At 41.7% G+C, this 22,686-nt stretch overlaps 1 protein-coding gene across 2 annotated transcripts in view; it reads left to right on the forward strand.

Moving 5' to 3' along the window:
• Positions 1 to 22,686, forward strand: part of ADGRL3 (adhesion G protein-coupled receptor L3) — a 481,237-nt gene that overhangs the window by 281,432 nt on the left and 177,119 nt on the right. For both annotated transcript variants that reach the window (XM_058838032.1, XM_058838033.1), the window contains exon 6: positions 1,327 to 1,436. In XM_058838032.1, coding sequence (XP_058694015.1) covers positions 1,327 to 1,436 — 110 coding nt within the window. The remainder of the gene's footprint in view (positions 1 to 1,326; positions 1,437 to 22,686) is intronic.

Raw genomic sequence — 22,686 nt, forward strand, 5'->3', positions numbered from 1 at the left:
GTCTTTCAGCTGGAAAACACGAGAATGTCCCAGGCCTCTGGATTATCTGGTATCCAGCAAAACAGCCTGATGAGCAAGCATATCAGCTCTTATTATTCTTTCCATAAAATTAAAGAAATTATGGAGCTTAAGGCAGTTGCTAATGAATCAATTTTAATTTATAGGCTCAAATAAAATCCGCATTAAGTCTGACAAACTGTAGCCTCAGGTAAACACGAAGCATTTCCACTGCAGACCTAAATGAATTCTGTGCTGGATGTCACAGCTTCTGCCAGAAGAGCAGGAGGGTCAGGGTCCCATTTCATGTCAGAGGAGGCAGAATCCTAAAGAAAATAAATGCAGTGGTCTAGCCTTTAGGAGGTCTCCTTCTGGCATGTAAAAGCAGAAAAATCAAAGACAAATAATATTTCTCTTTTTTTTAAAAAAAAAAAAACCCAAACCAAATAAACAGAAGATTTTTCTCCATAAAATCACTGTTTGCTAAATATTTTTACATCACCAATTGTACATTAGAGGTGTTTGTCCCATGAAATCAGAGGCAAATGTGTGTTTCTACACATGCACAAATCACTCACCCATGGACCCTGGCCTCAGGAAGAGCATCCTGCAAGAACACAGCCTCTCTGTGTGTGCTCTTAAGGTGAAAGATGCTCACTGCAGCAGGCAGGATCACTTCCTTATGTGTGTATTCTTCATGTAGAACAAGCTTTTTGGAAAAAGTACTTCATTTCAGGAGTTGCATCCATGCTGGGCAGAATGATGGGATATAACTTAGCCATTTGAGCCTAATGCAAGGGTGTTGCCTTGGGAATGACTAGACTGGGAAGTTTTCCTAACAGGCCTTGTATGAAAAGCATTATTTTGGTTTTTAGACAGCTTATTTAGTGATTTCTTTTCCTCCTACTCAAGTGTTGCTGTTTCTCATCTTTGCTTTGGCTTAAGAAGCCAAAGATAACTGGTTTTGTGGGAACACTTTATAAAAATGTTGCAAAACATATTGCTATGTCTGCTGTAAAACTTGGAATGATTATTTTTTTGCCACCGTTGCTGGTTTAGTCCTTGCATTTTGTTTGGTGAGGATGCTGGTATTAAAGAAATAACTCCTGGAGGGGAAGGGTTGTGCCACCATGCCTCTTCTCTTGTGGTAAGAAGCTGATGAAGATGTTGACGTTTTTCATCAGCCTCTCTGTGCTCCCTGCTGAGCTTCCCCAGCTGATGCAGAAGTCCTAGCTCCTGCATATTTTTGACACTGGGGTGGCCACTCAGCTTCTTGACCTGTCCTTCTGTCTGCTCTGTTTTCTGACTCTCATCTTTGTTGCTTTCCAGATGCAGTAATCGGACCCAGTGTGCGGTTGTTGCCGGCCCTGATGTGTTTCCAGACCCGTGCCCTGGCACGTACAAGTACCTGGAAGTGCAGTACGAGTGTGTCCCTTACAGTATGTATCTTGATACATTTGCACTTGCTTTTTCTGTAGAGATTTATTGTGGAGATTGGGCCAGCCTTGAGCTTGTCTCTTGTTGCTCAAGGGCAAGTAAAGCAGACCACGTGCATCATATGAGACTGAGCTGATAAGATATGAAAAATGGTTCTCTGTGTCAGGTTTGTGCTTAGGTTAAAAATATCCTAATAATGTTCTGTGTTGTACAGCAAAACAGTGACATATCATCTTTTGGAAGACACTTGGGAAACCCCATTAGAGAAAGCAGACTGGAGGAGTGAAGCACTATTGCTAGCTTACAGCTTCTCTTCACAGAAGTTTATGCTTGTAATCATACAGCAGTGTGCTTTGACTGACCTATGTCCATGTAATTGGTGGCATTTGATAAGTGTCTTAAATACAGTATTGTATCACCAGGGAGGTGTAGGAACCTATTGTTTTGGGTGATTTGATGTTTGATGGTAGAAAAATACTAATTTATAAGCCTCCAAAGTTACGAAGGCAAATTACAGGCAAGCCATTTTAATCTGAATTTTTGAGGGCAGAAAGCCAGTCACCTGAGAGGACAGCAATGTGTGCCAATGGGAAATTCAGAGCTACAAAAAGTTGTGTACCTCAGAATTTGCTTTCTGTAGAAACCAAATTTGTTACATACAGTTAAGGCCCTACTGCCAAAAAGGGCATAACTGAAAAAGCAAATAGCAATGATAACACGAGAAGTGCACTTTTTATTAGCAGTTGTAGAGAGCTGAGTGCTGAATAACAGCATCACTTTCAGGTTTTCTGTTTGAGCAGGCCAAACCTTATTATAGCACACCTCTCAAAATAATAAAGCAGGTATGAGAATGTATGCTTTCAACTCACGGTGTTATATTGAGAGAGCAGCAGGAGACATCGATTTGCTGAATCCCAGAGTTTGGCTCGAGGACATCTTTGTTGCTTCAAGCATGGGCTGCAGGAGAGCCAGATGTGGCTGAGCAATGACAGGCACCCTGTCCAGAGGGGAAGCAAGAGTTCACAGCCCCTGGGGTGTTCTCCATCCCTCAGGTAGGAGGTGGCCACCTGCCTGCTGCCACAGCCTGGAAAGACTGTGTGCTGTTTGGCTTCTGTGAAATTCCAAGACCACCTCTCTGAGTAATGGGGACCTCTCTGTTGAGGGACTTGGAGACTCTGCTGGCAGGAGGCTTTGATTCTTCTGAACAAAACTGTGAAGCTTCTAAATGCAACTATGGAATACTTTTTATGGGGTGAGCTATTAAATCCACAGAAAGATTGACATCAGGGCTCAGGGTCTGCCCTATCAAGCAGAATACACTCCAAATTATAGTTTAAAGTTATTCCGCTCTAAATGAGGCTTTTCATTTCAGAAGCAATACTGTGCATGGAAACGGTTAGGGAAGATTGGTTTCAACTTATCACAGCAGGTTGTATTTCCTTGTGATTTATGATTTGCATGAGGGTATGCTGTTCCCTCCAGAGACTGGTCTGGTAAAGCAACAGTCATTACCTGGTACCCCTCCACAGCCTTTGTTGCACATAAAACGAAGAGGAATAGTGGTGCCTTGTGAGAAAGGCAATATGTCAGTATTACACCCCAAGGTGTTAATTGGCCCTGTGTACAAGATGTAGAATAACTCTTGTGAGTGGTTGCTCAGTAGCAAATGTACAGTAGGTATTGAGTATTTTTTAATGATCTGAATTTAGGGAGGAAAAGGATGACAACTGACACGCTGCCTTTGCAATTAAGGTAGGAGCTTTGATGGCTGTTTCTTCCATTCCCTATGAATCAAATATAGTGCCTCTGCAAGTAGAGTTAGAAGGGGAAAACAAAGGGTGAGCACATGATGAAATAGGATCCGGTTTTCTGAGGTTGTTGTGTGTTACCTAGGAAATTTTGGGTCATGTATTCATGTGTGGTTACTCAGTGGAACACCAGTGAAATAGGTTGTGTTTAGGCAAACTGTGTCCCTTCATGTGCTGACATGGAGTGGGAAACCTAGTGGGAAACTCTGTTTTATCCTCCTGCCTCAGCCTCTGCCAGGCTTTGTTACTGCCTCTATTTCTTCCCTCGGCATGGTCAGATTAACTTTGTCAGTGTTCCTTGCCTGGGCCCTCGAGTGAGTGTCCCATAAGTAAAAGCCATCCAGGTGATGGGGAAGGTGTCAGCTCTGGGCAAGTAGGTCAGCAAAGGTATGGCTGGACCAAAGGCACACTTGGTGGATGAAATCTGTTCCTCCTTTTATGCCCTGTTATTGTCAGAGGTCAGTTCTTGTCACTGAACCCACATGCCTCAGCCCCTGTGCAGCCAGCCTTTGGTGCGTGGTGGGGTCTGCCATATGGCCATCTCCTAGAGGAACACCTCAGTTGCATAATAAAGGAATTAATATTTCAGCAGGCAGTTGTACTTGTGTGCAATTCCAGCTTGCCTTTGTCTGGTTGGATGGGTTACTCCTCGCAGTTTGAAATTATTCTTTATGGACAGAGAGTGGGTTTACCCAAGTGGTGATTGTGCAGCAGAAGGGAGGGTGTGTGCATCTCAAGAAGAGATGGTTTGGGAGTAATCTTTAACAGATGTTGTTAGGATTGACCTTAGGCACTTCTGCTCAGTGTAGTGCTAGTGTATGTGCTCCCCCAAAGAAAAAATATGGAAGATTTAAAACTCCATTCATTAGTCTGCTTCTCTTGAGATTTTATTATTTAATTATTAACTCTTCCACCAACTAGCTCATATCATTTTCCAGGGGAAAGCATCACCCTTTCCTCTCAGATGAGGGAAATCCAAACATTCTCTTAACTTCAGTAGCTCATATATTGTAAAATGTCCTTTATATTACCCCACACACCACATTCCTGTCTGATCACCAGAGATACCCCTGACAAGGAGAGTTTTATGAGGCCACAGTTAGTCTCAGCATGTGGACAAGATGAGAGCTGATTTTGCAGATAGCCCAGTCTTCTCCTCATATTCCTGATCCTGTAGTTGCTTTATCTGGTAGCAGCAGCCTTCTACTAGAATGGATAGTCATTCCAGGACATCTGGACTTTCTAGGTTGCCCTCTGACAGAGAAAAGCAAGTAAAAAGCAGGAGATATCAGCAGGTAAAAAGATAGCAGGCCTAATTTGTTAGGCTTCAGTGGCATCAGTTGTCCTATTTTTCCGGTGTCAGAAAAAATCATCAAAATAATTCTTTCTCAAAGCAGGCATGTGGCATGTGGCATGCATTCCTCTAATGCCTTCTTTGCATACTGCCCCTTTCCTTCCAAAATACTTAAGTTACTACTCCAGTTTTCCTAAATTAAATCTGCTTTTAATAATTATTCACCAAGAGAGATTTTGCATGGTTTTTGACTGATATGTACTACTGCAAACCTGCAGTCTGCCATTGCCAAAGCTGTGGACATGTTTCATTGTGGATAGGTGACTAAAACTGCATTTGAGCAGTTTTGTGCTGTGTATTAGGATGAGAAACCTGACATGGTGAGGGTCCCTTTGACCCAATACTCTATTGTTTCCTACTGCATTTCTTCCCTGTCCCCTTCTCCCTTTTCAGAGCAGAGTTAAATGGGTAATGGGAACAGTGGTGGTGGAGGTGGTTTTGTAAAGCTAGGTCAACACTCTCATTGCAGAAACACTTGACTGTCATCTTCTGGTGCTTGTACAATCCTGTTGTCATGGTGCCAGTACATCTAGGAATGTAATTTTTCTTATTTCACCTTTGTAATGTGCTAAAGGCCTTCCAATTTTACTCATGAGCCAGCACAGAAAACAGACGAGTGATTTATCCAAAGCTGTGCATGAGACCAGTGGCCAGCAGGAGAGCCCAGTTTTGCAGGAGCAGTGGTGTTGGGAGAGCTGCTGAGCTAGCTGTCTTTGTAATCAGACAGATTTTCTGTCAACAACATGATGAACCCAAGGCCACCCTTTGGTTTTGCAAATACTGCCTCTGTATGTACGTGACACGGCACAGCTCAAACAGTCTTTGAGTAGTTCTGTAGGTATTTCTGAGAAGGAGGAATAGTGAACAATCCAGCTGAGGCTCCCTTTTCTCTCTCAAGCACATGTGGCAGTGGCACTGCCCTTCATGGGTGGCACTCCAGATCAGAGAAGGGGGAAATTCCAACATGCAAACAGCTATTGCCCACTGACTTAGACTGAAATTTTAGGGATTGGTCTGCATTTAGTTTTTATTTGGGTTTTGAAAATGGTACGAGATGAATGTATCAGAGGTATTTTGGAATGTTTTCTTCTGTTCATTTCCTTATAGAGACAACCTTACAGACTCCCAAAGATAGAGCACAGTGTTCAAAAGAGGATTTGGATATCTGAGTCAGATTTACCTTCAGTTTTTCCTGAGCTCACAGTTCCCTTAGGTTCTAGGTTTTGGAGGTCACAGAGTAACTTGTGCTCTGTTGTGCTTCAGAAGCAGTCTGTTTTTTAATCAGGGACTTGGAAAATTTAAGCTCTGGGATAGGGCAAAGTGGCAAAAGGGTGGTGACTCAATGAGGACAGGCCCATTGCTGCACTGATGGAAAGGATGGCAGCAGCAGGAGGAGCCTCGGGCATGGCATATCCCACTGTGATGATAACCTGCCTCACACCCAGGCCACAAGTCTTCCATCAGCTTTTAATATTGGGGAGATCTGTTCAAGAGGATGTTTCTTGCAACAGAAAAATGCTCATGGCTTCCAGGGAAGGATGAATTGTTCTTTCTTTCTGTTCTGGGTAAACGGGCTGACGTGAAGGCACCACACATCTCTGGTGCTTGCAGAGAATATCCTTCTTTAATACTGACAAGAGGAAGGGAAAAAAAACCCAGCAAATGAGCATATTTCATCCTTTCTTTTCTTAGTACTTTTTTTCTTTTTAAACATGGAATCTGAAATCACATTTCCCAACTGCTGTAGTGACGGAAGAAAAGGTCATAGCCTTGCTAGAAATATTCCTTTTATTGCTGATAGAAGAGTAGATGGGCTCACATATCAATAAAAGTGAGGAATGGTAAGTGTGATGTGGGAACAGAATTCAATAAAGTTTTATTGTATCACAAGTGGACTGAAGTGCATTTAAAAACATTAAATGAAGGCGCACAATATCTGCTCTGCTGGACCTTAGGGCCAGTGAATAGACAGATAATTGAATAATGACATTTTTAAGAGAATACAAGCACTAGAAAGCAAACTGGTATTTTCATTGCTCTAACATTGCTGGTAGAAAGGGAAAGAGAGGGGGAAGATGGGGTGAAATTGCAATCTGAAAACAGTTTAATGAGACCACTTTTCCCAAGAATACAGTTCTTAATTATTTCTGGAGTGTTCTAAGGCCATTATGTGGCCTCTAGGCTTTCCCTCTGTGTTTTCTTGCTGAATTCTCCATCGGTTGAGAAGCAGTGTTTGCCCACTGAGAGCAGTGCTGTGTTTTGTTGAACAAATAGACTTGCGGCTTCTCTGCTTTTCTTTTGCCGTGGGTTTTTATGTTTGCTTTGTTTTTGTTTTGTCCCCAGAGAATTTGGTCCCTCAAGGCCCAGCAGGGAAAATGGCAAACGTTCCCAAGGGATTAAGCTTGACTGTTGGCATTTTGGCCAGTAATGAGCGAATTCCCTCCTGAAGCCAGGTCTCCTTTGTTTTATTTGTTAAATAGATTATTTTTGTTCATGAGCTGAGAAGAGTATGTAAAACCAAAGAAAAAAACCCAAAAAAAAACCCTCAAACCAAAAACCCAACAGCAGACCTAACTATTCATTATGATTATTTCTGAGCAAAGAATCTTTGTCTCCTGCTGACAAATTGCCTTTCTTCCAATGCATACAATTTCCTGGGCATTGCCCAGGCCTCTTTTTTGTATTCACTGAAATTCCCAGCTCTGCTTGCTAGGTTTGTTTGCTTTTTTTTTTAATTTTTTTTTTAATCCACAGAGGCAGAAATAAAGAAGGTATTGCTTCCCTTATCAGTCTTCTTTTACTGTGTGTTTGTGGGGAGAATGCACCTACACAACAGACTATTGGAAGCCACTCTTAGTTAAAATAACCTGATATTATGGGCCTTTGCAAACCTGCGGGCTGACCTGTCTGCATGGCTGTGTGCGTAATGTTCAACAAGGGGAGGACAGCTAAGGGCTAAGGAAATAAAGGTATTTGAAAACTTGAAATAGCCTCATATGAAGGGAAATGAACATTTTTGTAAGGCACAAAAGGTGAAATAAATGGCAACATGGTTAATTTTTGAATATGGGATGAGTTTGTATTAAAATAAGGAAGTTAGCTGTTTTCCAGTGTGTCTGTAATGAATACTGGTTTGAAGGTTTGCTGTCAGCAGGAACAGCATGGATTTTCCTGGGGAGAAGTTAGATACATGTTAGGCAATCCCCAGAGTAGAAAGGCCATCACCTGGTGCATCTCTAAGTTCCAGCATGCTTCCATGAGAAGCCAGCTCCTGGTGGCTCCTGTTATCTCTGTCCTTTCCTCTAGGTAGTGGGACACTTGTTCACATCTTCCACCAATGCCAGTATGAGCCTTTGTGTGAAAAGTAATTTTTTTCTCTTGCTGTATTCTGAATGTTTAGCTGATTGCCTCCTGAACCAGCTCACCACTCCCTAGTCCCAGGCTTAAAGTATTGAAATGCCTCCATGCACTGATGCATTCTGTCTTTAAAACAGGTTCTGGAAATCTTCATAAGCAGCAGGTTTTGCTCCCATATGTCTTAGAGTTGCACAAGCTGTCTTTATCAGAAAAGTCACCACAGTGCTGTGCTCAACTCCATTAGGTCTGAGATGCTGCAGTGGATGAGAGTTGGAGTGTTTTACAGCCTGGGCAACCTATGAACTTCTCAGATGATCATGGGATGCTTGACTGCACTTTTTTTTTATATATTTTTACTATATTTTTAAGCTCATACAGCTGGGAGAAATGGTTTTGGTTTTTTGTTTTGGGGTTTTTTTGTGTGTTTTTTTTTTTTTTTAAGAATATAAAAAGGTTTCTGTGGTAGAACACAAGAGGCAAAATTCACATCTTGCCCCACCATCACCTCATTGTCAGAAAATTTGCAGCGTGGAGACCCAGACTTCAAATATGTCAAAGAATTTAGTGCAGGTCTGTTACATGTTTCTCACATAGGCTGTTTTTCATGATAAAGAGCCCTGTCAGTTCTCCTGAGGGCCTCTATAATTTGTTTATTATGGAAGTTAAAGGTGGAAAACTGTGATGCGTCATGTAAGTTATTTTATGAAGATTTTTAATATAAGGGGGTAACCTGGGTCCTTGTGTGACTTCTGTGCACTATTTATTCCTTTTTAGTCCTGACCCATAGCTGCTGAACTTTTAGTGAGAAAGTGTATGGGTTTGATTTGAGTCTACTCATTTAAAATAAAAGATGCTTAAAGTCTTTCAGTCTGTTGCCCAGCTGCCTTTGGTTTTTGAGTCTGGATCAAAGGTCCTTAAATTGCAGGGAAACTTTCTTTCAGTGTCAGCAGACTTTGGGACAGGTTCTTGGTAACCTGAGGCTGTCTGAGTTAATTGACTTTTTTCAAAGCATCAAAACTCATCTTTGTCACACCCATTTCTAGCATAGTAAATAATTGATATTGTCTCACCCAAAAAGGGATTTGTGGCTGATACCACATAGAATGAAAAAAGAATGAGAAAATGGGATATTCTTCAATAAAGTAATAAAGCTGCAGTCCTCCCACCTTGGCAGCTGATGGTTCCACATCTAAACAGTGAGAGATCTTTGTAGTATCTGAAATAGATTTGTGCTGCATTAATAACGATGCTGACAAAACTCAGCAGCCTGACCCCTGCAAACACTTTTTTTGAGCACCAAGAGGAAGAACTCCACTGGCTTTTGGTCATCTGTACCAAGCTGTGTTTTTCAACTCTTTCTGACATGACACTTTGAGATATTTGCCACCAATTTGCTGTCTAAACATGACCCCACACTTCCCAATTGTCTCTGAACAATTCTGTCATTGTTAAGGGAAATATGTATCTCTTCCCATCTTTAATAACCTATTGCCTAAATTGTGCTATTATGCCTAGCACTCTCTGGAGACACTGATATGGATTTCAAATGTTTTATAACAGATCTTCATGGAAATAATATTTATATTTCCAGATTTTATTCCTATTTTCCTGTAATTTCTCTTACAAGAGGTATTGCAAAGGTTTCTTTCATTGGTGCAAGCACTGTAAGGAGATTAAGACCATCCTTGCCAGGTGCTATTATAAATCCACAAAAGAAATGAAATAAATTTATTGGGTTTTATTCTGGCCAATAGGGAGAACAGAATATGTGTATCCAGTGGCTAAGTTGAGGATTGAAGTTCATTTCTTCTAGCACATGAGGGAGGAGGAGGGAGGGGGGAAATTTGAGTATATTAAGGCAAATCCCTTTAGTGTGTGAAATACGAAAACACATCTTTCCAGATCTAAAAATACAACTTTGTTGAGTTTCTTTATATTAAAAGGGCTCCCAGGAAGAGAGCCAAATAAATCTGAATGTATTACTTCTTTCCCTCATTTCCTCCACTTTTCTTCCTAACAACATTTCCAGTCAACTTTTAACAATATAGGCCTGCATGAAACCACAGTAGTTGTATGCACCTCAAGCTCTGGCAAAGGAGACAAACATAGACTGCACAGTATTTGATTTTTGTTAGCTTCTGTTTCCAAGAGGAGTAAAATGGGAGGAATTGTGGAAGACCAGGGCAAAGGGGCCTTCCTCAGGGTATCCTTTTGAAAAACAAACAAAACACCAAACAAAATCCTGCAACTTATTTCTAGAGGTTTCTTACCTAAAAAGAGTCATGGCATGTCATTTACCTGGGCTGATTGCCAGACTATGCAGAAATATTCTTAAGGGGTTTTTTTGAGGTGTGTCTGCTTGTTTACTTTTTTTTTTTTTTTTTTGGGAGGGGGTGGGGAGTGGAATGATGACCAATTCAGATTAGAAAAGATTTATTCCAGTGGATTTCACAGATGAATGTATTGCTGAGGGTCTAAACTAATCTCCTCCTCCAAAGTCCTTTTCCCTCCATGGGTAACTTTAAAATGTCTAATGTAGTTTTAAAAAATGCCTTAATCTCATTTATCTTTAATTTCTCTGTTCCGCTCTACAGGCCCACATAAAAAGATTTACAGTGGGTATTTATCCCTTCCAATATCAAAAGCAAATTCCCTTCCAGATCTCAATTTTCACTGATAATCCTCAGAGATGTATAATTTTAATTTACCTTGCAGATGACGTCTACCTGGTTTCTCTCTCTGCTTTTATGAAGGTATTATTCAGCTGCACCTCATTAACTCTGGTTTGTTGTTTTATTGGTTTGGTTTTTTTTTCCTTCTCTCTTGTGTGTGTTAAACGGTTGTCTGTGAGTGAAACTATTGTCTTGTCCTTTGCTGGAGTGCTTATGCTGGTGCAGAAGGGGCTGGGGCTGGCATATCACCATGTAATCCAGCTGAGTCCTTTCTTTTTATCCCAGGAGAGGCAGCATCGGGGCCTTGTCCTTTTTTTTTTTTTTTTTTTTTTTTTTTTTTTGCTTTAAAAATTAATAATGTCACATTTTTCCATTTCATCCCTTACAATGGCTTGCAGGACCACACAGATGCACACTCACGCACCTGAAAGCTTCCAAAACTTCAGATGTTCAGATCTGCAAAATAATGGTTCTGCTAAACAGAGCAGGAACTACTGTGCTCTTGGGATTTTGAAAATGAGTCTATTATATTTAGGTGCCCTAATGAAAGCTGAGCTTCCCTGGAAATCTACCTTTAATGTCTGTATAGGAAACACTCTGGCGTCATTCCACCTATGTTACTATTTAAAGCAGCAAATTTTGCATTTAAGTGCTCTTCTCAATGCAGCCCTAAAAGATGGTTCCACGTTTCTGCAGCAAAACAGAAGGGGTGGAAGAAATGTAAAGTCCGTGGAGCAAATGCAAACTTGAGTTTGAATACTTCAAGGAGAAGAAAAAATCAGGAAACAATATATAGATGGTGTTGGAGATATTTTTTTATTAGTAAGACGTGGCTCAAAACACTGAAATTGTAAGATAAATGAGTTTCATAGTCTAGCCTGGTGTGGGAGAGCAGAATGGAGTGGCTAGTGACTCTCTTTGGTATGAAATTACACTGTATCTCTACTTGTGGTCTTTTCCTTATCACAGGCTGAAATTGGTCCTGCTTCGATATAATCACATTTGTATCCTGCTGCTGCTCTGGGTATTTACACTCAGGTTTGGCAGTGCCTGGGACAGGAAGGACTGTTTCAGTCAGTAATCAGCATAGAGCTGAAGGTGTGAGGAACTAGCTACTAAAATGTAGCAGGGAAAAGATGGTCCTACCCCACGGGCACACCTGAGCCAGCTCTGATGCAGAGGCATAAGCTGTAAGGCAGGGATAAATTTAACACGTGGATGTTTGTACCAGGCACAGTTGTACCCCTGGTTTCACTGGGGCCTTTCCCCTTGGCACCACCGGGACACTCCCAGCCAGGCACGTGCTTAAAGGTTTGATGGATGTCAGCTTGCGTGTTTGCATCTTACATGTGGTGTATGTAACTAAAAGAAGCCTAATTTGGGGGGTCCTCTGTGTGCTCAGGCTGGGGTTTCAGAAAAGGAACAAACAGGCCTTTGTCCATTTAAAGACTTGCTCAGAAGAGTGAGCATGTGCCATGTACATTTCCAATGAAGTCAATAATTAAATATGTTCCAGATGACTCTGGTGGGGGAGGATATTAGTAATTACCATAAAGTGGCAAATCTACATTCTGTGGCTGGTACTTTGAGAACAAAAAGTCAGTGTTTCTAATAGAATCCATTAAAACTATTACCTGATTCAATTGTCATGTTAAAGTTAAAATAATGTCTTAAGTTACGGATGTTTTTTTCTGTATTTTTTTTTTTTTTTTAAACAGTCTTAACAGAGGTACAGTAGTTGTCTTTCAACACATGCCTTTGATGAGAGCCCATTGAAACACTTGGGAGTTTTCTTGTTGAGTTGGAGGGAATTTGGATGCAGAGAGTGAAATTGGACAGTATTTAAATCAGTACAGCCTTGCTTATTAAACAGCATGAGTCTGAGCCTTCACATTTGGGAGACATTTGTGGTGCAGTGATGATAATATGGAGAGATTTCCAGTGAAAAGGAGAAGCATTTCTTTCTCAAAGAGGACTGGTCCCTTCTGCCATCTCGTCTCAGAAATGAAATTAAGTGGCTAACGAAGTCTCAAACCAGTTATAGAGTACACAAAAATAATCATTCACAATTTGCCTTGATAAAAGGCACAGAGCTGTGTTTTGGGTATGCAGGGAGAAGACAGCTAAGGCCAAATCGCAATTAGCTAGATCTCAATTACAGTTGAAACTGGCCAGTGTTGTAGCAGATAACAAAAAGCTTTTTAAAAAGTACATTAATAGCAAGAGGAGGTCTAAAGAAAATGCTGGATGTGATACTTGTTAAAGGTGAACACCTCTCTAATGGAGATAAAGAAAAAGTGGAGGCATTCAGTGTTATTAGGTTTTTATTTTCCGAGTCTTTATTAATCTTGGTTGGCCGTGAGCTGCCTGCTTCTTTCAGTTCAAGGGACCATAAGTGTGTGGGAGCAGTGACTTTCCTTTTGTGAAATTGTAAGGGACCAGCTGCATCAGCCAGATGTTGACAAGTCCATGGTGGAATTCATCCCAGAGTACTGATGGAACTAGCAGATGTTATGGCAAGACCCCTCTTGATCATCTACCAAATATTTTGTGAGTCTGGGGAGGTCCCTGCTGACTTGAAGATAGCCAGTGTTATTCCAGTTGATAAGAAGGACTGTTAGTCTAACCTCAGTTCCTGGAAAACTATAAAGGAGATCATAGTGGGGTTCTGTTGACAGGCATTTAAAGAGCAGTCCAGTTGTCAGGCACAGTCAACCTGGGTTCACATAGGCAGAGATCCCTGTTTAAATAATTCGGTATTCTTCTATGACAAGGCCATTTGCCTAGCAGATCAAAGATATCTGGATACAGGATGTGAATGCACTATTAGCAAGTTTGCTGATGGTCCCAGACTAGGAGTTGCTTTTAGCTCTCTTGAGGGATGAGAGGCATTGCAGATAGATTGGAGCATCAGGCAATGATTAACAGGACAGAATTTAGTAAGAACAATTGCTGGATTCTTTATGTGGTCTGGGGGAGTGGCAGCTCTGCAGAAGGGGATCTGGGGATGATGGTTGACAACAGCTCAGTGTGAGCCAGCAGAGAGTGCTCTGGCAGCCCAGAGGACAGTCCCCATCCTGGTGTGCATCAAACACAGCATAACCAGCCAAACAAAAGAGTGATTATGCCGCTGTACTAAGCGTTTGTGTAGCCTCCACCTCAAGTCCTGTGTGCAGTTCTGGACCCCACATCCATAAAAAGGATGTTAGAGTGCTCTAATGCATCCAAAGGAGGGCAACAAAGTCAGTGAAAGGGATGGAAGACATGTCCTGTGAAAACTCTGGATTTGTCAAGTTTGGAGAAAACAAGTTTGAGGGGCAGCCTTGTTGCTCTCTACAGATTGCTGAGGAAGGGATGTGTTAGAGGGAGGTGCTGAGCTCTGCTCCTTGGGATCCAGTGATAGGACACACTGGAATCGTTCAAACTGTGCCTGAGGAAGCTTAGTCTTGGCATTAGGAAGCATTTCTTCACTGAGAAGGTCGAGCACTGGAGGAGGCTTATTGGAGCGGTGTTTGATACCCCTGTGTTTGATAAGCCTGTCAATCTTTGAGAAGCATTTGGACAATACCTTTAATATTATGCTTTGGTTTTTGGTCAGCCCTGAAGTGGTTGATCAGTTGGGCTCTAGATGTTCATTCCACCTGAAAATACTCCATTTTTGCCACAGGAGGATGCTGATGCTTCCCAGTGAAATGATAAAGTGGGGCTTCCAGAGCTCTGTGTGAGTGCCCAGAGACAGTTGCACATTGTTGGTGTAATGTGTCTTAAGAAAGCTCAGACAAATTGCTTTGCAACACTTCTTCATCTGAACATCTACATTCATGTAGAAATGGGTTTTTGCAGTCAAACACAGCCCAAATCTTATCAATTATGAATGGCTGCAACATATGGTATATATTATTGTTTTTAAGAATAAGTGATACATTTCAAACAAGAAACACATGCTGCTCAGCAGCTTTAGCTGCCACTTCTGAGATGGGAACCAAATCCCTGACCTTGTCTTCCCCTCCACTTGTTGGATAACATCCTATTTTAATAACCAAAAAATGAAGACCATGAAATACTGCACAACGGAAAACTGTGTGCAAACATCAGTTCCAGTGTAAGAGGATCCTGCTCTTGCTCAGCTTGCTGGGAGCTGCACCTGTCTGGGCAAGGGTGAAATTTGTGTTTGCAGCCCAACTATTGATCAGCCTTTTCCAAGGGCCCTTGGGACAGGGAATTTCTGCAAAACTGCTTACTTGAAGTTTCAAGAAGTTTGTGCAACGTTGCTGCAAGGAGCTGGCTGTAGCCTGAGATCAAGGTGTATCATGATGATGTCAATGAGTGCTTTGTCAAATACCTGGCTTTGCAGAAAACAGAGCGTATTCCTTAGGTTTTCTTTCAATCCCCATTTGTTGCATGGCTTTCTTTAAAAACTGAAATAATTACTGCAAATACAGCAGGTGAAAGTTTTTTGGGGCTAAAAGCCTGGCTCTTGAAGAGAAATCCAGAAGAACTGTAGCAGTCCACAGAAGCTGGACCAAAAGTATTGGAAACTATATTCCCTTAAGCTTGTGCCTGTTTTTGCTATAGATATAAAATTCTATGTGCATGCCTTATCTGGATACAAATAAACTGTGTAAGCATCTGCAGGATTGGTGCCTAATTTGGTGAAGAAAAGTCCATTTTAAAATCTTCATTGCTCTTACAAAATCTGCTGCAAAAACATTTGCTGTTTATGATGCAGAATACATCTAGATTGCCAGAACAAATGAGCCAAAGGTATTTTGTGATAGTAGCCATTCAAAAATAGAATAAAAATAATTTGTTTATTTTCTGATTTATAAAATTGCTACAGCATCTTGGCTGAAACCGTGGGTAGAAAGCGTGCATTTTCTTCCTCTAGTGTTTTAAAATTCTTGCTTAACATTCATAACACAGCAAAATACTCATTTCTGTGTCTTTAAAACCAATCATATTAGTTATTCCCTGCTGAATTTAGTGCTTATTCAAATGCGCTCTCTGCTCTCCTTGAAAAGGAATTTTGGCTCAATTTCTTTAGTGCAAAGCCCTTCCTTAGTGCCTTGATAACACAGTGTTATCTTATTCTGTAATACTTCACCATACAAAGCAATCTCAAACTCAAGGAAGCATGCCAAGAGACACTGGGCAAAAAGCCCTTATGTAAAGTTTGAACTTCTTTCCCTTAACAGTGCAGGATTTGCACAACCTTCTCTTCAGGCAAAGAAAATAAATAAATCAAAACAAAGCTCTGAAGTTAACCAAGAAGTTTCTTTAAGCAGTACTGTTGATATTTATTTTAATGGGAAGAAATCAACTTTGTCACTTTTATCAGACTAAACTAGAGGAATTCTGCAGTGTTCTTTGCTGACAGTGGGACAAACTCCTTGTATTGTGCCCAGATCTGTGTGTAAAAAGTTTCCAATGCAAAAAGCCATTTTTTTGTTGTTGTTTTTGAAGTAGAATTTGATGTCGTATGGGTCCTGTGTGGGAGTGTGGTGACAGTTATGCAAGCACTACAGGATTTTTTACTTTGCTCTGGAGCTCAGGATAAGAAAAGGCAGACTGAGGCACTGATAGCCACCTTGGCCAGAGTTGCACCTCTTGCTACCCAAGTTGTGCTGCTTGAAGATGCACAAGAGATGCACCCTTCTCCTTCTTTGCTTCAAGTTGTGATCATCCTTCCTGTGATCCTTTTGACCCAGCATTGAGTTACTGCATTTGATGTGGCGCTGGCTCTCTTTGCCATGCAGTCTGTGGTCTGCATAAATCTGAGCAGGATGACAGTCTCATTGGAACTCAAGATGTGTAGAAAGGAGCCCCAGGTACTCAAGGTTTACAGTCTTTCGCATGATACCACAGTCCATGGAAATTAGGTGTATGGCTACCATTAAGTAGTGTCAAGATGAGTGCTATCTCCAGAGAGATTATTTATCACTTTCCTTTCCCTCTGCCTGAATTCAGGGAGTTTTTATTGAAAATTCACCTCTCATCTCCCCTTTTATTCTTTCCACTTCATTTCTCGCATTCCCGCTTACTCTATCATAAATATACCTGCACAGCTGTGACTGTAGCTTTACAAGCTTCAGCCTCTTAAACCCAAATGCAGGTGACCTCACCTTTCAGGAGCAGAGGCTCTCCTGGAACATGCAGGATGATATTGGCTTGTCAAGCATTGGATTTACTATTAATCAGTCCACTTGAACTTCTTTCTTTTTCTTTTTTCTTTTTTCTTTTTTTTCTTTTTACTTTATTTTATACCTTTTTCTCATCACACCAGTAGAGAGTCCCAAAATGTGACCCCTCTCAGGAGTGCAGAATTAGCCTAAGTTAGTCCTCACATGGCTTTTGTGGTACCAATGGTGTGTTTGTCTTTGGTCAGTCAATAGGGTCAAGAGGTGAGAGTTTGTCTGGTTTATGTCAGTGTTTGCCTGAAGTCAAATAGGTAGCCAATTAAATTTTCCAATATAGAATGAGAAGAGAGTGGCAGTGTCAGCTCTTCGACAAATGCATATTAAATTACGTGATGCAAAAGTGGCTAAAGATGATTCACAGCAATAATTTGACCCAGTTATGTGTTTATTGTATTTAAAAGACAACTGGGGGCTTGATTTCATTGCCAGCTGTGTGGTAGTTAATGATCAGTAAGAAAGCATCAAACTGAGAACAACTTCTGTTTCTAAATACAGCCCGCCGCGCTGAATTTCAGACATTCCCAGAATGAACTGTGTGTGTGTAATGGATCTAAAAATAAGGAGAAACATGCTTTTATTGGAGACTAACAGTATATATTCACTGCAAAACTGTTCTTAACTAACAAAGAAAAATCATAGGCAGAAATGATGGACTTGCTTCTAAATGCACATTAATTGCTCTGACCTACAGCTATATGACTCCTGATTAACGCTGGCCATAAATGAATGTCCTAACACAATTCTGAAACCTATGTAATTAGCAGGAGAAGACAAAATTGTTGCTTCCTCTTCAGACTGACATTTTTACTGCAACCATTAGTTTTAAAAACATCAGACAAGCTCTCTGCCTGAGTGGTCTGTCCAGTATCATTGTTTAAAAAATTCATTCGTGGAAACAATTGTGCATACGATAAACATCAGTTTGAAAATTCAATTTACTGCGTAAAGAATTTGGGGACACAGATTTTCATAAAACAAAGTAAGTCTATTAGAGCCTTCTTTTCACAGCCTGCATGTTTTCTTTCAAGCAAAATAGGAGTGATTTGGTTAGGTCTGTAAAAGTGTAGGCATTAAAGTTCCAAAGACAATGTGCTACAATGATGTTGAATCGAAGGTGCCTAAGAGAAAATGAATGTTACAGGTTTGGTTTTTTTCCCTTTGATTTTAGGTTCTATTATGTATGTGCCTTGTTAGTTCCATTTAAAGAAATGAAAAATGCAAATATCTCTTGCTCTAAAACATACTTTATTTGAAAAAAAACATAAATTCTTTCATGAATTAATTAAAACGTAGCAGAAGCCTGGTGTCTCTCTTCACCCAGTGCTTCAGTGGAGACAGTTCTGTGGTGATATGTGGCAGCTCTAAAAAAGTATGGTTAACTGGGTGATGCTCTGGACATCACGCAGAGAAACCTCTGGCTTTACTCACTGATCTTTCTCGTTGAGAAAGAATCCATTATGTGGACCTGAATTTTAGAACAATGGATGCTCCCACTGGGCCATTTGGGCAGATTTTTGAAGTGGGGATGGAGCAGAAAACAGAATTACAGCACTGCTTGTAGCCATACTTTTAGCTTAAATCCAAACAAAATTTGTCTCAGTTTCTCAGGGAGTTGCCCAGTCAGATTGTTCAGAGATTAAGTTTTCTTAACAGCCCAATACCCAATGGCAGAGCTTTTCCAACATCATCGTCAGCCACACCCCAAACCTAACTGACCTGGACTTTAAAATTGATACCCAGGAATTGCTGACAATACCCATACTCTGTTGTGTGTCCCTGCGACATGCAGTAGATCTAAAAGCTGGGAGTGTTTGGGGCTTGGCACACAGAAGGAGTGAAGTGATTTTAAAAACCCGGTCATGTCTCTCTAAGGCTTAGTCTGCAGGAGTTGATTAATGCAGCCATGTTTGATGCTTATCCTGCTAGAGGTGCTTTGCAGTGGACATTGCCTACTGCCTGCACTGTTCCTGGCTGCTCAGGCAACTGCGTAATTGCAAAAAGATGAGTGAGAAAAATATCAAACCTGGCATTAGTTCCCCCTTGCAAAGGAACTAATAAGACTAAAAGAAAAAAAAAAAAAAAAAAGAAAATAAAATCTTCAGTTTAGGGTTCAGTTGTAATTACTTAGAATTTTTGAACACACTTTCTCTTTTTATCCAGAAGAGCTAATCCTTGATCCTAATCCTCCCTGCAAAAAATGGAACTCATTGATACTGATGAGGAGTACTTGAAGGGGTGTTGTCACTTGCCATATATCATTCTAAAGAAAGGCAAGCTCTCTGTGATTCTGCGAGCCATATGGACGAGCTACATGTAGATGTTTCATTCTTGGTTTGGGAGTGTTGCAATGTAAGGTGTAGGGAGAGGAAGGCGAGACCTTTGGGGTTGTTCATCAGTCCTATTTTCCTCTTGCTGATGACCTGATTCCCGTGTGTTGGATTTTGGAAGGAAACATTGTCTTGGCTTTACTGTGTGATGTTGGTGCTCTAGACTGCATTTCTATTCCCCGGGTACGAGATCTCACTCTACATTCCTCTATCTGCTGGATATTACTTTTAGAAAAGCTAATAAATAGACTCCACATTATTTCTACTTAGATTAGTTTGGTCATAATGTATCTCTTTCCTCCTGTCTTCCCCTGCTGTCTTTAAAATGTCCAGTAGAGGACTTCCCCTGACATGAGCTAATTTTTGTTTTGCATCTTTCCCATCTTCAATTCTAATCTTGGACCTGTTGAAAACTTTCTGTTCCTTCTTTGTTTGCCCTAAAACTGCAGTGCAGTACCCTATGATGGTCCTATGGATGATTTTAACTTTGGCTTACACTTCCTGAGTGTGTGTGGTACTAGGAGATACTTTTTATTCTTAAAAAAGCTTCATTTTTACATGTGTTTGCTTAAATGCACTTGTGAAAAAAGAGTTTAAGAGCATTTTTAAAGAGTCTCCGAGCATTTCAGAATTATTTTTTACATATAAATACGATTTTTCTCTTTCTATTTTCCTTTGAAATGTGCAGTGAAAACTGCTGAATGGCTATCCTCACATTTTCTGTGTGGATACCGTTCTGTACAAAAGACCTCCTGTGTAACAGTGTTGAAAATCTAATCAGGAATGCTTCATGGAGCTGCAAAATCATTGCTGGATAAAGCATTTTAACAGGCAAGCAAAGCTGTAATTTCCAGAGAAGGTCATGATTGCAAACTCTGTGTTGACTGGGTGTGACCTGGATGAATCCTCATGGTCCAGGAGGAAGCCCAGTTATGCCCTAACCTGATGGCCTCTCTTTTCCGTCTCAGTTTTCCTTTTGTGAAACATATCTTTTTTGTGGCTAAAGGTTGGAAAACAAAGCAGAGATTGCCATTACAGTCAACAAGCTCATCATTCTCCACGCTCAGGTCCCAGGTGTGATGATATTGTGTGTGGCAGTGCCATTTTCCACCATCGGCTTTGTGAGCAGGAGCTTTCCCTGACCTGCTCTATAAAGCCCACGTTGCGCACAAAGCCCAAAGCCCCCTTTACATTTATTAACAAAGAAAGGAACAGAAACTGGCGTGCTGAGCCACTCCTGGGGCTCCTCCCCAAGGACTGCACTGCTGAGAGCTGGAGTCCTCTCTGCACATCAAGTACAAACAGGGGAGGCAAGATGTGCTTTCAGAGCTGCTTAACCCTTTCCTGGAAGGAAGAGGGGCACAGCGAGGAGGATGGGGGGGCAGCTTGGTGTTTACTTTTATCTCATTCCCCACAGCATGCTTACACTACATTACTTTTTGTATAATCTAATGGGTAGATTCCTGCTGTTATAAGTAGGAAAATCCAGAGTGGAGTGACTCTGAAGCCATTGTGCGCTTGTCACATGCCTCACCGCATTAGGCTGGCTACCCTTCCAGTAATGGTCAGGGCAAGCTGAGAACATAACAAAGGCCCTTAACTGGCTGTGCCCCACTGGTGCCTGTCTATCTTGGCATTTATTTTCCTTAAGCACCTAAACATCTCATTTTGCTCTTCCCTGCAGTGAATGCCACCCCAATGTGATCTCTCAGCGATCCTGAGCTCCAGCTCTTGCTGTTGTATTTTCCTCTTTCTTGTGGTTCTGGTCTGTGTGTTTTAAAAGGTGGCATCTTTGAGATCCTTGGCCTCTGCTGGCATTGCTAGGAAAGGAAGCATTAAGGTCTTTATTCAGAGTCACTGCAAGCTGGTGCAGCTCTGGTGGTGGATATGAGGCACGTTTCCTGTCCTAGTAGGGCATCCGCCAGTCTGGTGTAGCTCTACAGCAAGTGTGTACCTGCGAGTCTGCTTCCAGTTCTGTTTCACCTTGCAACTTAAGAGACTTCTGCTGTGCAGACATCAGAAATGGGGGAGAAAGATCATCAGTAAGAACACCAAATGACGTGGTGCTCCTTCATTAGAGACAGAAGGGGTGGTGAGAGCCGTGGACCATTTCTAGGGGGACTGTGGCTCCAACCCCCGGCTATTTCCCTCTATTTGGTGCCTGTCGAGCAGCATCCCTGTTTCCATGTCCAGCTGCCTCAGACTTCATTGGCAGTGGTCCACTAGTGGTAGCAATGGTGGTGGAGATGAAGCTGTCACCTCCTTGGCTATCCCTGCTCGTGGATGGGCACCACCAGCAGGTTCATGCAAAGACAGCTGCCCTGGCCACAGGGTGCTGGGGTGAGCGAGCAGCTTCTGAGCCTTTGCCAGCATCATGGGGGATTGAAGTGTGACCAGAAGGCCCTTAGGCCATGGTCCATGCTGTAGACATTCCTCCTGGGACCTGACTTGTGTAAAAGAGGAGCAGCTGTGTTGTGCACCAGCTTTAAAAAGATGGCTTTCCAAAGCGCAGCCTGTTTGGGGAGTTTAACCTTGGAAAGACTGAGGCCAGGCACAGATCTCAAAGGAAGAGAAACAGCTTTTGATGTTGCTTCCTCTGAGGGACACAGAGGAGCATTTCTTACACACTTTTCTCCCTCCTGCTGCTTGATGAATTCAGGCATAGAGTCAGATCCATGGGGAGGCTGTCACCAGGAAAGACTTGGCCAGTTTGCAAGCCAGCACCTGAAAACAATGCTGTAAAGTAACAAACCTTCTCAGTTCCTTAGAGCAGATCTCCCTGTGACCAGACATTCTCCAGCAGACTCTGCTGATGGCAGACAGGCACCCAGACAGGTAGCACCGCTGAGAAGATGGCTCCGAGTTCATTGACAAGGCATCAGTGTTCAAAGCCTGCATCCTCTCTCCTGAGCAAATGTGATCCACAGGAGTTCACAGCATTGATCCTGTGGGACTAGAGGAAAAGAAAAATTCTCTCTTATCCCTGTTTGCTGTCTGTCTGAAGGGAGGCCACCATGCTGTATTCTGCCAACCATCCTTAAAAAGACCTGGGCAAGGTGACCTTGCCAGGCTGCACACAGCACACTGGAAGGATGCTGACAGCTGCATTTGCAGTCATCATCCCTTGAGGAAAGCATCCGTGCTTGCTCCTTATGCTTGCAGGTTTTCACATTTGATTTTGGACTATGGTTAAAGCACAGGAAGCCAGTTTTGGCACCATTTCCCAGCTCTGTCACAGCTTCCTTGGACAAAGTAGGAAATATTTTCCTGCCACTGTTCCCAAATGGAAATATTAATCAATCTTTAATTAACCTTGACTGTGTTGTTTGTTTAGCTTGCAAGCTATTGGGACAGCAGTCTTTTCTCACTTAGTAGTGGACTGCTGCCTGTTTCTGCTCTGGCCCTGGGATATTGCTACAGGATAAGAACCATCAAAAATAACAGGACATTTCCTCATCTGGTATCTTTGCCATCGTGGTAGTGTCAGCCACAGTGGAAATATTATCACTGGCATGTTGATCCACAATTTGAACTAAA

The sequence above is a fragment of the Poecile atricapillus genome, chromosome 4, assembly GCF_030490865.1.
Source record: "Poecile atricapillus isolate bPoeAtr1 chromosome 4, bPoeAtr1.hap1, whole genome shotgun sequence".
NCBI lineage: Eukaryota > Metazoa > Chordata > Aves > Passeriformes > Paridae > Poecile > Poecile atricapillus.